The sequence below is a fragment of the Felis catus genome, chromosome D1 (genome assembly GCF_018350175.1).
Source record: "Felis catus isolate Fca126 chromosome D1, F.catus_Fca126_mat1.0, whole genome shotgun sequence".
In the NCBI taxonomy this organism is placed as follows: domain Eukaryota; kingdom Metazoa; phylum Chordata; class Mammalia; order Carnivora; family Felidae; genus Felis; species Felis catus.
Window position 1 is genome coordinate 102,689,843 of NC_058377.1, and position 17,106 is coordinate 102,706,948.

General features: G+C 44.5%; 1 protein-coding gene and 1 long non-coding RNA gene across 2 annotated transcripts; one reads left to right on the top strand and one right to left on the bottom strand.

The window, feature by feature from the left end:
* Positions 1–1,087: 1,087 nt before the first annotated feature.
* On the top strand, positions 1,088–5,457 carry LOC123380615. The gene is made up of 2 exons (XR_006586631.1): positions 1,088–2,955; positions 4,572–5,457. It is a non-coding gene; the product is annotated as an uncharacterized LOC123380615 (long non-coding RNA).
* A 6,959-nt stretch (positions 5,458–12,416) lies between these two features.
* LOC101088187 (olfactory receptor 1052-like) lies at positions 12,417–13,403 on the bottom strand. Its single transcript, XM_023239022.2, has one exon. The coding sequence runs from the start codon at positions 13,401–13,403 to the stop codon at positions 12,417–12,419; it is 987 nt and encodes a 328-aa protein (XP_023094790.2).
* Positions 13,404–17,106: the final 3,703 nt, after the last annotated feature.

Below are 17,106 nucleotides of genomic sequence, written 5' to 3' on the forward strand. Positions count from 1 at the left end.
TATGCTAAGTGAAAGAAGCCAGTCATATAAGACCATAGTTTTAGGATTCCATTTATATGAAATGTCCAGACAAGTCTCTTGAGACAGAAAGTAGACTAGTGATCTCCAAGGACTAAAGACAGTAGAGGAATTGCAGGATGGTGGCCAAGGTTTCTTCTGGGTGTGATAAAGATGTTCCCAAATTAATTGTGATGGTTGCACAAGTCCATGAATAGACTAAAAGTCATTGAACTGTATGCTTTAAATGGGTGATGTGAAATAATATATATATATATATATATATATATATATATATATATATATATGTATATTAGTCTCTGCCCCTGGTCCCTGGCACAGGAACCTAATACCCTTATAATTTTCTAACTTATCAGAGCACTAGGAACATCTTTTGTTCCAAGATTTGGTCTTTGAGGGATGCCTGGGTGACTCAGATGGTTGGGCGTCTGGCTCTTGCTTTTGGCTCGGGTCATGATCTCACAGTGTGAGTTCAAGCCCCGAGTTGGGCTCTGTGTTGACAGTACGGAGCCTGCTTGGAATTCCCCCTGTCTGTCTGTCCCTTCCCCACTCATGTTGTCTCTCTCTCAAATAAATAAATTAATTAAAAAAAAAAAAGATTTTCTCTTTGACCCTGATTCTTGACAAAATTTCCTGGGTGATAACAATGTCTTTTGTTCTAATGAGGTGACACTTGGTGGGTTCCTGGATGGGGGGCAGGGGGGCTGGTCATGGCTTGAAAGACCAAGCCATGATTAGAAGCTTGGAATTTTTAGCCCCACTGCCCATTCTCCAGAATGGGAAGAAGGGCTAGAAATGAAATCATGATGAAGCGTCCATAAATATCCTAATAGTATGGAGTTCCCAGAGCTTCTAGGTTGGTGCATGCCTCTACATGTGGGGAGGGTGGCATACCCCAACTCTACAGGGACAGAAGCTCCCAAACTTGGGGGACTGCTGGACCTCGCCCAACATAGCTCTTAATTTGGCTGTTCATCTGTATCCTTTATCATATCCTTTACTTTATTTCATTTTTTAAAAGTTTATTTATTCATTTTGAGAGAGAGAGAGAGAGTGTGGGTGCGTGTGTGTGCGAATGTGGTAGGGGCAGAGGGAGAGGGAGAGAGAATCCCAAGCATGTTCTGAAACCACAACCGTAAGATTACCACCTGAGCCAATATCAAGAGTTGGATGCTTAACTGACAGAGCCACCCAGGCACCCCTATCATATCCTTTATTTCATTATAAACTGGTAAACTTAGGTGTTTCCCTGAGTTCTATGGGTTGTTTTAGCAAATGATAGAATCCAAGAGTGGGTGGGCAGGTCATGGGAACCTCTCATTTGTGGCCAAGTAGGACAGAAGTTGTGGGTAACCTGGGACCTACTACTTGCGATTGGTGTTGAACTGAGGCAGGGGTAATCTTTCTTTTCTTTCTTTCTTTTTTTTTTTTTTTTGAATAGACAGCATGTTTATTTCATTCTGTACATCCACCCTGTCTTTGTTTTAACAAATAAAACCACTATTGGTATTCCAAAACGTTACTGAGAGCAATAAAGAATTCCAGCTCCCACTTCTTGAATATCTGCTGCCATCTCAATGTATCACACAGATAAAAGGCTGATGCAAACCTGCCGTGGAGTTAGGCATGCACGAGGTGACTGTGAATTTCAAAGCAAGTCTTCGATTTTGATCTACAGGTTTTCAATTCTTTGTCTCCTTGTTTGCGACCCTTCTGCAAATGACGGGAGTTGGAATACTCATCCATTTCAAAGGTATTCCAGTCTGGACCCCCGAAAGGCAGCCTGCCCACTGGCTGCTGTTATTTCCTCAAAGTACAGATCCAGATGTCATTGAAAGCTGAGCTGCAGCGCATCCTGAGAAGAGTTTTCCAGTTTTCCTTCCTGGTATTTGCCATTTAGCTTACTACGTAGTCAGTGCTAAGTGTTTCGCCATCATCCGCTTTAAGTAAAGCATAAGCCAGCACGGTGCTCCGGGGGATTACCGCTCCGCAGTGCTGGAAGGCTCCATCCCAGTGTTGGTGTTTATATCAACCTACTTTATATTAAGAGTAACTGACCTAACAGGTGACAGTGAAGACATGGTGTATGTATCTGTGGCCGACTCAATATCAGGATTCTACATGTAATATTTTCTAGGCCTTCAATTTGACATCAGGCCTATAATTTGGTAGAAAGGATTTTTCATTTCCTTAACTCTCAAGGCATCGCTGAAAGGTAAGGCTGCTACCTGCAAAGACAGTCTTCTTTTTTTTTTTTTTTTTTTTACTGCTGGTGAAAACCCAGCCGTGTTGAGGGCGTCACTGGCACGGGTTAATATGTGATCTCGACATTGTAATGCTCACATGAGAACACCTTGTTCTATATCAACAAACCTATTCACCACTTCCTTCATACACCTGTTCACACTAGAGGCAGGGGTAATTTTTCCCCCCTTAATGAACCACATTTATTAAAAGGACTAAGACTGTACATAAAAATCCAAGATCTCTAAAAAGCCTACGGGAGCTGTGGCATCGGGTTTTAGTTTCTTGACATTACTGAGTTGGGGTGGGGGGGACGGCAAGAGGGCGAAATCGTTTTCCTTAAACACATTTCAAGTTAGTACAGAGTAGCTGAATACATTCTTAACTATCTAAGAAGCAAACAGAATATTCCCAAACATCAGGGATGATGAGAGAACCAATCCCCCTGCCCCTGCAACTGTTGTCAGGTGATCTGGAAATTCTTTACAAAGCCAAAGCACCAATCGTGCATAATCTCAGACACGTATGTAGACTATTTGTACAATATATCCCACGTCATCCTACGGTGTATCCAAGCACACACAAAACTATACACGGTAAAATTCTCTCTTTTTTTCTTTTTTGGCGACTCCCTGGCACCTGTCCTCTCCTGAGCCCTACTGGCCACCCCGGCACGCAGCAGAGGCCTGGCAGGTGAGGCAATCCTGAACTAGGGGCAAACTCGGCTTGTGTCCAGAGCCTAGGAAGAATCCAAGTCAGGTAAAACCAGCACCTTCAGGGAAGTTTCTCCTAGGCGTAGCATCTTTTGTCCCCTGCAGAAAGTAACAGCAAAAAGTCCCCTGTTGAAGCTTAAGGGAGGCAGGGGTAATCTTGTGGGACCGAGTTTTTACCTGTGGGCCCTGGTTAGTGTCAGAAATGAACTCCACGGTAGGACCCCCAGCTGATGTTACTGAGAATTGCTTGGTGGGAAGATCCCCAAACATCTTGCGTCAGAAGTATTGTGAGTTCGGTAGTGGTGTAAGGGTGAAGAAGACACACACTGGAATGAAAGTGTGGTGGGTTTTGGTTTTTTTTTCCTACTTCGGGGAATTGCAGGGTGGGTGAATTATATCTCAGTAAAGCTATTACAAATAACCTTGTTATAATTGCTGCTACTTAGAGATATGAAAGTAGGGAGGGCAATCATGAATGTGTCCAACTGGCCCTTTCATATGTATTATAGACCCGCACCCCTGGACTCCCTTCCTCCACCAAATTTTACTTGGTCTATTTCAGCAACTAACCCCCCTTAAGTTACCTCACGGTACTGCTGTCTGCCAGCCAACCGTTTCAGTTGAGCTGCGTTGCCATCTAAATATGGCAATGTTTGTGTAATCACTTGAACGTCTCATTGCATATTTGCCCTTGTTTATCAAAGGAGAGTGGAAAATGGAAAAATCAAGGGCTGATGTTAGTGATTTCGCATTTGAGACGAAGGAAGATACCATCTGGTAGGTCAAAAACAGTCAATTTGACGCTTGTTGAATTTAAGCAAGCCTGTCAACTGTATTCAATTTACTAAGGAAAACAGCACAATTTAAAACACGTGTACAAAATGCTGGACCTCCATTGCCCAAGTTCGTGGCTAACAGGTAGGGTGAAGTGGTAACAGCAAAATGTGGAGACCTTTACAATTATGTTCATTAGATATTAGAATATTATTTTGATATACTGTCTTGTTTTTCTGATAATTTACTTTTTCTTTTTTCTCAGTGGTCCTTCCCCCTGTTCCAAATAGACTTCTTGGCAGCCATGCCTCAGGGAAGGGTTGTTACAGCATAGTGAAGATACCAAAAGAAGTCAATCCCTGGCCTTTGAGGTTTAAAATATGTTTTAGAAACCCAAGGCAGAGATTAAACTTTTGTGATAAGAAGCTTTTGAACTTCAAAAGCCAGAACCATCAATAACCCAGGGCATAAACTGATGCCATAACCACAGGCATATAAGAATATATGATCAGTCAGAGCCAGTTTTTCTAGAGCTTTTCTTTTTCTCAAAGAGTAGATAAAAGTTCCCCGAGCTTGTAAGGAGAAGAAAGAGCAGATGGGAGTTTACAGGCTGGTGAGCGCCTAGGAAGGAATCCTGTGGCCCAGTCTCTAGAGCTGTATCTCTCGAGGTGTAGGAGCCATTGAGAAGAAACGGCCTTGTGGCTGGACCAGGCGGAGAGAGCCCGAGGCAACTTTCCTTGAGAGGCAGAGAGTCATGGCAGAGTGGGTGGTGCCCCCTGAGAGGGAAGGAGTAACGGAGTTCAGAGAGGCCTTCTTTTTCAGACATGGAGTCATGACCACGATCATCATGGTCTGGCAGCTGGACACCAAACGGGAATAGGATGTCTTGGGAAATGCCAGCTCGGACTGACGTGACAGAGGACCAGGAGACATCCCAGTCTATTCCAACTGTCCTCACTGGCACTCTCCAACCCCTGAGAAAGGGAAGGAGTGTGTACACGGGTGAACGTTGCGGAGAGGGGGGCTCGTAAACTGATCAGCATTGCCCAGATTTGACAGACAGGATGTGTTCATCATCGGGCAGATGAGTAGCTCCAAAGACAACTTGCCAAGGGGGGGAAATAAAAAAGTCACGCTTCTTGTTCAGGTGAGTTCGGGGCCTTACATAAGCACCTATTATAACCGGGCTGAGAATCGGCATCCGCCAGCCTCACAGAGGGAACTTCACAGTCCCAGCCAGCTGTTTGCAACGATTTAGTGTGTTACAGGCTTCTTTTTCAAGGGAGAGACCAGCAGTGTTTAAATCCTCTCTTTACAAATTATTCAAGAGCATTGAAAAGGCATTCGACAGTTACACAAGGTCCTGCTCGATCATTTGCATAATTACTACTAGCATATCTTTGTATCCCACATCAAAGTTAAATTTTCCCCTTACCGAATATCGTTTTAAGTCAACTGGATTGAACAAGGACTTTTGAGTTGCAAAGTTACACCAGAAAATTGAATTTGATTGTCAGCATTTAAATATAATCTATTTTCGATACTTTAAATATTCATATATACAGTGCATAACATTCAGACATAAAATCAAATTAAGCAATTATATCATACTTGAGACTTTATAATTCTTTGTAGCTCTCTGAGTTGTATCCCTTCCCCTCTTCCTTTCCTTCCAAACAAATAAAACATGTTAAGTATAAAGTTCAAATTTCAGGCATTCCACTTTCCAAAACACGTTCCAGGAAAGCCTTTCCAGGAAAGGCAAAGATTGGCTGAATGGGGAAATAACTTTCCTACTCACTCCCCAACCCAGCATATCTAAATAAAAAAAGGTCAAGCGACTGAATGAATCTTCCAATAGTTTATCTATCTGTATCGTGGATTTGGCCCATGCAACATGAATTAGGAATGGCTGGGGCGCCTGGGTGGCTCAGTCAGTTGAGTGTCCGACTTCAGCTCAGGTCATGATCTCACAGCTTGTGAGTTCGAGCCCCACGTTGGGCTCTGTGCTGACAGCTCAGAGCCTGGAGCCTGTTTCAGATTCCGTGTCTCCCTCTCTGTCCCAACCCACTCGCATTCTGTCTCTGTCTCTCTCAAAAATAAATAAACATTAAAAAAAAAAAAGAAAAAGAAATGGAAAAATTCACTGGAGTCAGTTCATTTACTACCTTGAGCCAAAGGCATGGAAAAGTGGAAATAGGGGTGGATCTTGAGTGTACATATCAGGTTTTGGTTTCAGCTCTTTGTCATTTTATGTATTCGTCTTTGTACATATATATATATATATATTTTTTTTTTTTTTAAACTGGTTCTTTTTTAAAAAAAAATTTTTTTTTTAACGTTTATTTATTTTTGAGACAGAGAGAGACAGAGCATGAACGGGGGAGGGTCAGAGAGAGATATGGAGACACAGAATCTGAAACAGGCTCCAGGCTCTGAGCTGTCAGCACATAGCCCGACACGGGGCTTGAACTCACGAACCGCGAGACCATGACCTGAGCCAAAGTCAGACGCTTAACCGACTGAGCCACCCAGGCGCCCCTGTACTTATATATATTTTAAAATATTTAAAATTGAATTCAAACTATGTATTTTTTAAATGTTATTAAATTGTAAAAAAACATCATGCATGCAAATGTGTTGTAAAACCTATACCGTTTGAAGAATATCGCTAAAATAAACGCTCGTGTGTGTACCATCTACCTTAGAAATAGACTGTTACAAGTATCTTTAAGGTGCTTACGAATCATCTGGGGATCATGCTGAAATGCAGATTCAGATTCTGTACCTGTGGGGAAGAGCCTGAGATTTTGCATTCGTAACCAGCTCCCAGACAAGGCCGGTATCGGTGGTGCACAGATCGCACACTGAGTAGCGTGATCCAGGAAGGCTCCCATGAGTCTCTCCCTAATATCACCCTTGTTTACCCCCCTACGAGAAGCACTGTCTCAAATCTTCTGTCAATCACTCTTTGCTTTATTTTAAATAGTTTTACCATCTGTGAATGCATTTCTAAACATTATAATTGTTTAGTTTTGCCTGTTTTAAAATTTTATACAAATGGAATAATACTGTGTGTATCCTTCTGTTACTTCTTTCTGTCTTGATTTCACTCAAGCTTATGTTTTTTTTTTTTTTAATTTTTTTGACGTTTATTTGTTTTTGAGACAGAGAGAGACAGAGCATGAACAGGGGAGGGGCAGAGAGAGAGGGAGACACAGAATCTGAAATGGGCTCCAGGCTCTGAGCTGTCAGCACAGAGCCCGACGTGGGGCTCAAACTCACAGACCGTGAGATCATGACCTGAGCCGAAGTCGGACGCCCAACTGACTGAGCCACACAGGCGCCCCTCAAGCTTATGTTTTAGAGACACATTCATGTTGGTGCATGGACCTGTACTTCACTTATTTCTGTTGAACGACTGTGCCCTATTTTATTCAGCCCTTTCTCCTGTGACAGACATTTGTGTTACTTCTGCTTTTTTGGTATGACAAACAATGTTGCTATAAGCATATTTCATAATGCAAGAGTGAAGGCATTTCTCTAGATTACATGCCTACTTATAAAACCACAGGTTCAACTTTTATTTAGTTATATTTTTTTAATGTGTATTTATTTTTTATATTAATTTTATTTATTTTATTTTAGAGGATTTGAAGTGGGCTCTGTGCTGACAGCAGAGAGCCCCATGTGGGGCTCGAACATACATACCATGAGATCATGACCTGAGCTGAAGTTGCTTGCTTGGCTGACTGAGCCACCCAGGTGACCCTGGGTTCAACTTTTAAATTTGATGTCTAATTGTTGTCAAAGTGGTTGGTACAATTTACACACAACCATGACTGACACTTGGATTGTCTGATTTTTAATTTTTACTGTTTTGGAGGCTATAAAAGTGTATCTTGGGATTTTAATTTTCATCTTCTTAATTGCCAGTGAAGCTTTCAAATGTTTATGGGCCAACCAAATCCAGCATGTCTTATTAGCTGTGATAACTTGGATGCGTTGCTTTTCTTCTTTTTCTTTTCTTCAGCAGTAAAAAGAAGAGAATGACATACACCACCCAAGATGCTGCCCTTTGGGGGAAGGGCCTGCTATGGTAAAATGGCATTTACTTAGCTTCCTTTTAGATGGCATTTTGACCAGTACTGCTTTTAGGTCTAGGGCACTGGGGGATGCATCTCCAAATGATGCAGCAATCAATACAGAGATGATGGGTTCAGAGAAGCAGCCTGGGGCAAGGAGAGGGCCGTATCAGTTTGTTTAAAAAAAGAAACAAAACAAAAACACCTAACATTCATTGTTCTGTTGGAGGTCACTCCAATAGCTGTAGGTAAATTTCAGTGGCTTAACCAAATAGAGCACATATCTTATTCCTGTGTTAAACCAGTTAGGGGGCAGCTTTTCTCCACTAATTTAGGAGACCAGGCTCCTTCCCTGTGGCTCCACTATGCCCTAGGGTCATGGGGTCCCCCTCCCTTCCAGTTGGCAGCAGAGAAAATAGAGAGCCAAGAGGTCCTAACACCCACCCACTTCTGAAAAGTCTATGCCTTGAAATGAAGTCTCTCTTCTGATCACATTTCTTTGGTGAGACCGACCGAGTCACAGGACTGCATCCAGATGCAAGGAGTCCACAGAAATGTAATCCTGGGTTGGGTCGCCACCTGCCAGCTACAACAAGGCATTATGGAAGGGAAGCCATAGTCATATACTGTGTTAGCCCATAATAACTCTCCACACCATTAAGACAAACTCAGGTGGCGTTGCCCTCTTATTGTACCACCCCCCTCAGGCAACATGATGCCCCTGTTCATGTTGATTCTCCTCTTACTGCTTATTTTATTTTATTTTATTATTTTTTTCTTACTGCTCATTTTATTTTATTTTATTTTTTCAACGTTTATTTTATTTTTGGGACAGAGAGAGACAGAGCATGAACGGGGGAGGGGCAGAGAGAGAGGGAGACACAGAATCGGAAACAGGCTCCAGGCTCCGAGCCATCAGCCCAGAGCCTGACGCAGGGCTCGAACTCACGGACCGCGAGATCGTGACCTGGCTGAAGTCGGACGCTTAACCGACTGCGCCACCCAGGCGCCCCAATCTTACTGCTCATTTTAATGTAGATCACATACAATGCTGAAAAAGGATCAGGGATGTAGTTTTCTCACTTTTTTGGGTTTTGTCACGCTCTTTCCTCTGCCAAGGACCTTCTCCCAGACTAAACTGTGGGGCTCTGGGAGAATTGCATACTGTGTTCACTTTAGAATTTAGTGCTAGATCGAAGTATGGGAATCAGTGCTTCCCAAACCTGAATGTGCACACCAAGCACGTGGGGGTCTTGTGCACCTGCAGATTCTGACTCAGTAGGTCCGAGGCAGGGCCAGATTCTGCGTTTCTCAAAAACTCTCGGGTGATGACAGTGCCACTGCTCCAAGGAGAACTTTCGTGTAGATGTCCATTCGTTCATTTATTGAACAGATCTCTATTGAGTGCCTACAAGGTGCCAGGCATTGAGGATACAACAGTGAATGGGAGGAATAGGAAAATAATTAGCCACTTCTCAGATTGAAAGTCTATAAATATTTGTTTAAAGTCTATATACTTGTTTATTTAAAAAAATCTTTTTAATGTTTATTTCTGAGACAGAGAGAGACAGGGCATTAGTGGGGGAGGGGCAGAGAGAGAGGGAGACACAGAATCCGAAGCAGGCTCCAGGTTCTGAGCTGTCAGCACAGAGCCCGACGCGGAGCTCGAACTCACAAACCGTGAGATCATGACCTGAGCTGAAGTCAGTCGTTCAACCAACTGAGCCACCCAGGCGCCCCTCTCTATACTTGTTTATATAGTGAATAAAAATTGTACAGCAGAGCCATATCAGAGGTGTGATGTGGTTTTGGAGTGGCAGTGGGGGTTCGGAGCTGATGGCCAAGAAGGAATTCTAGAGACGTCTTTGGTGCAAAAAGGTGATTTTATTAAAGCAAGGGAGACAGGAGCCCTGGGCAGAAAGAGCTGCACTGGGGTTTGGAGGAGTGACTGGGTATATACTGTGGAGTTGGGGGAGGTAAAGGCAAAAGGGAGGCCTTCAGGAGGACTTTCATATGCTAAAGAGGACTCTTAAGACACTGAAGGCTTAGCTATTGTCAAGCTAAGGTTGTTTTTTCCTCTAGCAAAACATTAACATGAAGAGAATAGGAAGTTCCTGGAGGAATGTTATAGTCTGTATTTGCCACAAGTATTGGTCAATGGGCTGCAGGTTATAAAAGAAATTAATTTTATTGACATTTCGTTCTTGCCTCTGTTCCCCACATCACTATGGAGAGGAGGGTGATGTTAGGGCTCTAGGAAACTTGAGTCTGTAGGTTTCTGGAGATTGCCTTTTTTCTTGTAAATTATTAAAAGTTACAAACTGATGGAGACCTGTCCTGCATGACTGTGATTTTTATCAGTTACCTTTTGTTTTTCTCCTTCCTTTGTTCTTGGGCAGCCAGCAGTGCCTGAGGAATGTCACACATACCCCACCTGGGGGTTGGGGGCCCTTTGCCTTCAACTTACCTTTGGCTCCCTCATCAGGCGCATTTAACTTTTGTATTTTGTCCCTGACTTTTTTTTTTTTTTTTTTTTAACGTTTATTTATTTTTGAGACAGAGAGAGACAGAGCATGAACGGGGCAGGGGCAGAGAGAGAGGGAGACACGGAATCGGAGGCAGGCTCCAGGCTCTGAGCCATCAGCCCAGAGCCTGATGCGGGGCTTGAACTCCTGGACCGAGAGATCGTGACCTGAGCCGAAGTGGGACGCCTAACCGACTGAGCCACCCAGGCGCCCCTGTCCCTAACTTTAATGGTCTCAAAATGCTTTCCTTTTTTCTGGCTTCTTATTCTCTCTTCAGGAGTTCTTATGTTTATACGTGTACCTACTCTTGGGTGATACGTTACATCCTTTAAACTTATATAAGATCACTCTTAGTAAATACCACTATGTTCTGTATAATTTAGTTTTAGAAGTCAAGGTAATTGTGACCTCCAGCTTCGGGCAACGGTCAACTAGCTGATCTCAGAGTCACTTTTACTGCTTGTGGGAGCATCATGCAACCCAGGTGTGTGATTCAAAGAATACTCAACAGGGATAGTTCAGATCAGGCAAGGGATAGTCTAAAATTTTCATCCGAAGAAACAGTCCACCTCAATTACGTAGAAACATGAGTTAACCAGCACCTTATTTCTGATTTATTCTAGTATGTTTTAGAATCCCTTATAGAAGATGGTTCTACCCAACTGCCCAACTGGCCAGTGACAGAGACAAAACTATGTATTTACTAAATCTCGTTTAGTTTTCCTCTCTCTGGGTAAATAGAGACTACATTTCCTGGTCTCCTTTGCAATTATTTTAAACTCAAAGACTGGTTTCGGGCTAATGGCATGTGGGCTGAAGTGACGTGAGCCAGCTTCAGGCCAGGTAATTAAAAACACTCCACAAGACTTTCTTGATTATTTCCTCTACCGTTAAAATCTTGGGGGGCACAGGTTGAGATGGTAGTGTGGTAAGATGACAGGGGCCCAGATATGATGGCTGGATAAAAGTGGCCCTGGAGAGACACCTGATCTGTCTCATCTTTAGCACCGGGGAAAGCCTTTGTGGTATTAACCCACCGACATGATGGGATTTATTTTTCACTGTTCTATTAATCCAGGTCGGGCCTACACAGTGTGTTACACCTAATTGCCTCATAAATATTTTTCCAGATGAATGAATTAGACTCATTTTCACCAGGTCCCTTCGCCATGATGTTCCAGCCCTGACCTCTGTTGTAGGCATGTACTGAAAACTTAGTTATACGTTAATGGACTGTGGAGCATAGGAGGAATTTCGTAAATATTGGCTGAATGAAAGAAGACAGAAGTGAGAGATTTTCACACTCAGTTTCCCGGAAAGGATTTAATTATTTCTTTTTTAGCATAAAGTATCAGAAGCAAACAGGGTCATTAAAAACGTTTTGGAGGGGTGCCTGGGTGGCTCAGTAGGTTAAGTGTCCGACTCTTGGTTTTGGCTCAGGTCATGATCTCGTGGTTCGTGAGTTCAAGCCCTGTGTTGGGCTCTGTGCTGACAGCATGGATCCTACTTGGGATTTTCTCTGTCTCTCTCTCTGACCCTCCCCTGCTCATGCACACTCTTTCTCTCTGTCAAAAATAAATAAACATTAACGAAAACTGCGATTCTCTGTAGGAAGAATGATATTTGCTGTTTCTTCCCTCCTTCTTCCACCTCCTTCTTCCAGGGCTGCTCTCCATAGGTCAATTCATAATGTGATTCGGAGCATGCTCCACCTTCCTTCCTCAGAGTTCCCTCCCTGAGGAATGTGGGGAGGAAAGGACCTCAAGATAAGGCAACCTAGCGATGTGCGTATGTGACCTTCCTCCCAACTCTGTATGTCCTTACGTGACACCTTCACGACCCTGTAACATGAGACTACCCGATCAGACTGTATGTCTATACGTTCGTTACCCATATATGGGAGACAGAGAAGTAGAAAATGCTTCAAAGGCTACAGCACGCGACATTCAGTTTTTTGGGTACAAACCCTCTGAGCCCGTGCGAGCACGAATAAAGTTGTTTCCTGGAAAGAAAAGCCTCGGCGTCAGGACTCTCTGTGCGAGAATCTGGCTCCGTCCTCATTCCGGCAAATAACCTTGCAGGACTCGGCAGGGAAAGATACTGACCTGGAGTTTCCTCTCCAGTGCGTCCTTTACCTCCTTGTTGCGGAGGCTATAGATGAAGGGGTTGAGCATGGGAATTATGATGGTGTAGAACACGGACACTATTTGGCCGTTGGTATCATTAGAGGATCCGTGAGGCTGGACGTAGGTGAAAACCACAGTGCCATAGAAAATGGCAATGGCCAAGAAGTGGGAGGCACAGGTGGAGAGGGCCTTCTCCCGTCCAGCTGCTGAGCGCATCCTCCCAATGGCCACCAGGACCAAGCTGTAGGAGGTGAGGATGACTGCAGCAGGCAGAAGGGTAACCAGAGCAGAGAAGATATAGAGGAGCAGCCCTGCTGTGGCCGTGTTGCCACGAGCCAGGCGGAGAAGGGGTGGGATGTCACAGAAGTAGTGTGTCACCTGGTTGGGCCCACAGAAAGGCAGAGCAAAGACATTCCCAGTCTGGATGGCAGAGTTGGCACCACCAAATGCATAGGAAGCAGCTACCAGCTGGACGCAGGTCTCCTTAGTCATGACAGAACCGTAACGGAGGGGTTGGCAGATGGCCACAAAGCGGTCATAGGCCATGGAGGCCAGCAGGAAGCTCTCAGCTGTCACGTGCACCACAAAGAAGGTCAGTTGGACCACACAGCCCTCGAAAGAGATGGTCTTATCGGAGGCCAGGAAGTTGACCAAGAGCTTGGGTGTGACCACAGATGAGTAACAAATATCTAGAAACGACAGGACACTGAGGAAGAAATACATGGGGCTATGGAGACGGGAGTCTGTGAAGATGAGTGCCATCATTCCCAGGTTGCCCAGCACTGTTATGGCATAAATGAGCAGGAAGGCTACAAACAGAAGCTCCTGGAGATCCGCATAACTGGAGAATCCCAACAAGATGAACTCGGTAACTGGAGTGCGGTTGCCATTTGCAAGGGCTAGTTCTCCAGGTGTCATCTGTGGAGGTGACAGTTGATAATCACTCAAACAGTATCACCTGAGCATGTCCACCACTGTGCACAGGACAATGAGGGACAACACCAAGCAGGTGTAAGGCTTCTTGCACAAGAAACTAATGGGAAGCCTCGTGCCCTCGTGGAAAGGACAAGTACTGTGAAGCCTGACAGACCCGAGTCCTAATTCTGATGATGGCACTAACTAGTTGTGTATCCTTGGACAAGCTCTATCGATGAGCTTTAGTTTTCTCGTTGTGAAACAAAGAAAACATGCGTACTTTTCAGGGTTGTCCTGTGGCCTCAGTGAAAAAATGAATGTATAATATCTGAAATGTCTGGGACAATAAATTGTGGGATCAATAAATTGTGAGGCCTCTTCTGCAATTTCTAGTGCCTGTATCTACAAATATGCTTATGGCTATATTTGACAACTGTTTCATTTTGTGTTTAAAAAAAATCGAGATAAAATTTACATACTGTAAAACTCACCATTTTAAAGTGTATAAATCAGTGGTCAGTTAGGAGCATATGCACAGGGTTGCGTAACCATCCCCGCTATTTAATTGCAGAACGCTTTCGTCACCCAAAAAAGAAAACCCCATGGCCACTAGTAGTCACTCCCCGTTCTACCCTTCCCCCAGGCCCTAAAAATCTGCCTATTCTGGGCATTTCGTATAAATGCATTCCTCCTCTACGTGGCCTTTCGTGTCTGGCTTCTTTCACTTAATGTTTTCAAGGTTTATCCGTGTTGTAGCACGTTGGGTATTCATTCTGTCTTGCATCAAAACATCCTTCGGGGCATACCCTCTGGGTAGTAACCACTGTGTCCTCTGAGAATCTATTGAACTGAATGTCACCTGGGACACCATCAGCTTGGAAATGGTGTTTCAGTGCTTGCTTGACTGTCCTTCAAGATGCTTATCCGTAGGAGAACAGGACACGCTCACAGTCCTTTCCTTCTTCCCCATACTTCCCTCTCTTTTCCTCCCCTCGCCTCCCACCCCTTTGGGGGATCTGGAATACGTTCTGAAAATTAGTCCTAGGAAAACCTCACTAACCCCTTCATTCATGTCAAATGGTCCCACGACATGGAGGGAACGTGGTGTCTCCTTGAAGAAGACAGGGAACGGCCCCACCTCTGTTTTTACCTGCTGTAACAGGTTCAGGGCACAGCCCTGGGCTGACGGGAAGGAGACCCGCTTTCTAGTTCCAGCTCTGTTACTTTGGGCAATTCTCCTCTCTGAACCTCTACGCCTCGTTGGCAGAGTCAAGATCACACCTGGCCCCGAGAATCTGACAGTGAGACAGCACATCTTCCCTGAACTTGCTGCCTGGGTGGATCTTTATGCCAGTGTAGCCCCAGGCAACACTAAAAGAATCCATGTGAATTTCTCCAGAAAAAAAGGATACTCTATACCTGATTGTAACAGACAATTCTGGGAGGGTCTGTCCAAGTCACGAGGATCTATTTAAATATCTTGGCCACTCACAGCGGTAATCACTGGCAAATATTTTGTACGTGATGTAGGAAGTTATGAGACACTTTGTCAACAGAAATGAGTAGGTAGGAAAATATGAGTTTTGTTATGGTAATCCATCCAATTCATTGAACTTAGTTAATGCCAAGAATCACATAGTGATGTATCACCAAAAATTATTTTTCATGCTGCATTGTCTGTCATTTTGAAAAGATCCTCCCTCTATTTTGTTGAAAGATTTCCATCTGACTTAGAAAGGATTTTATAAGCAGTCATTAAAGTCATTTAATTTTTCAACACCTATTTATGAAATTACCTCTTTGTGTGCAATCCTGGAGGTTTTGTATGCTGGCAGAGTGCCTTAGACTAAGATTCAGGATGAGTTAGAAGCACGCATTTCTTTTCAAAAATGAGAGAAGGGCAATTGTGAAGGGTGAGATCAGAAAGGAGTACAGCACTTCCCTCCCAGATGTATTTTCAAGGACATTGATTTCATGAAAGAATAGATGTGGACCTTGAGGTTCTGGAAATCAGTTCCCATTAAAATTGTTTTGCCCACGAACCCCCTGAATAGTCTCTACTTCACCCTCAAGCGTACACAGCCCTAGTTTGAAGACTGTGCCCTTAGAAACACTGGTCCAGGGCTGCCTGGGTGGCTCAGTCAGTTGAGTGACCGGCTTTGGCTCAGGTCATGATCTCATGGTTTGGGAGTTCCAGCCCCACATTGGGCTCACTGCTGCCAGACTGTCAGCCCAGGGCCAGCTTCAGATCCTCTGTCCCCCATTTGTCTGCCCCCTCGCATTTGTGCTCTCCCCCCAAAATAAATAAATATTGGAAAAAAAGAAAAAAAAAAAAGAAACACTGGTTAGTTCCAGGACACTGCTCTCTTGCCCTGCTGCCTCTCCTTCCTCTCAGGGCTGGTCTTGTGATCATGTGACTGTAGGAGAATTCACTGGAACACTCTGTGCCCTTTAGAGACCAACCTGTTTAGTATAAAGGTGAGAAGACGCCACCTGGAAGTCAGGGTCCCAGGGGTGGGGCACAATCCTATCATCTTGGAGTCTAACCTGGCAGAGTCAGCATCCTGCCCTGTGCTCCACTTTCTCCACCGAGTGCCCCGTGTGTCTCACGCTCCTTTTCTCACTTTCTTAGGGGTTTAGTTGTGTCCAAATCCAAATATCCGGAAGTCTCTGATCTATCATGAATATTAATGTTTTCATTGTTCTCTGATAGGATGGCAGCCAATCCTCTGCCCGGGCGTGCGTGCACACACACACACACACACACACACACACACACTGCCACTCAGTGTTGTTTTTAGGGTGAGCTCCTGGATCCTGCTCTCCAGTAATTAAGCTTTCCTGTCCTTTCCCCCAAGTCCCCCCTTCCCACAGTATTCCCCTGCTCCAGGCTGCGTTCCCCCCTAATCCTTTGCTCCTCCCTTCCCACCATCCCGCCTTCCGGATGGCCATTCGATTCCTTCAGGGGCACACCCACCACCAATTCTCCACTGTGGTGACTTCCACCAACAGCCTCACAGATGTACCCTGAGGTTCCCAGTTTGCAACATACCTCCAGGCGTCCTCTGTAAATCCTGCAAAGCCATCCCTCAGCCCTGCCTGTCAGATTTCCCTTACCCAACTGAATTCTCTCGTTGGGTGCGGTTGGTATTGGCGGCCGGCTCCCACGCACACAGATGTATTTAGAATCATTTCACAGGGCTTTATCAGTGTCGCTGTCTTTCTTTCCTCCTTCTGGGCTGTTTTGCTTTCCTATCACATTATGACTTCTGAAAGCAGAGGCTGTTCTAAGTTTTCTATCAGGTGAACAGCAAATATTTGAGCAACCACCGTTATCCATAAGTATTCGAACAATTACAGTTCCAACGGATTTAAGCAATTACGCAATTAAGCCATTTGAACAACTCCCGTTCAAATAGTGTCAGATGTGGCTTTGGCCATGGCCGATCCTACAGTCTTGCTGCGGGAGACTGACTAACTCGTTCCCATGAAACAAGAGTGAAGTCGGGTGGTGTCCGCTCTGCAGTAAAACCCACTGGAGTCATGCAGGAAGGCTTCAGAAACAGGAGTGCGGGGCTGGGCCTTGAGTGAGGAAGGGGGTGCTCCGTGCAGGAGCCGGGGAAGCACAAGAAAGAGCCTGGAAGCGGGAATTAAACTCATCGGTAAATATTTACCAGGCAAAAGATGCGTTGGACAGGGTCAGGAA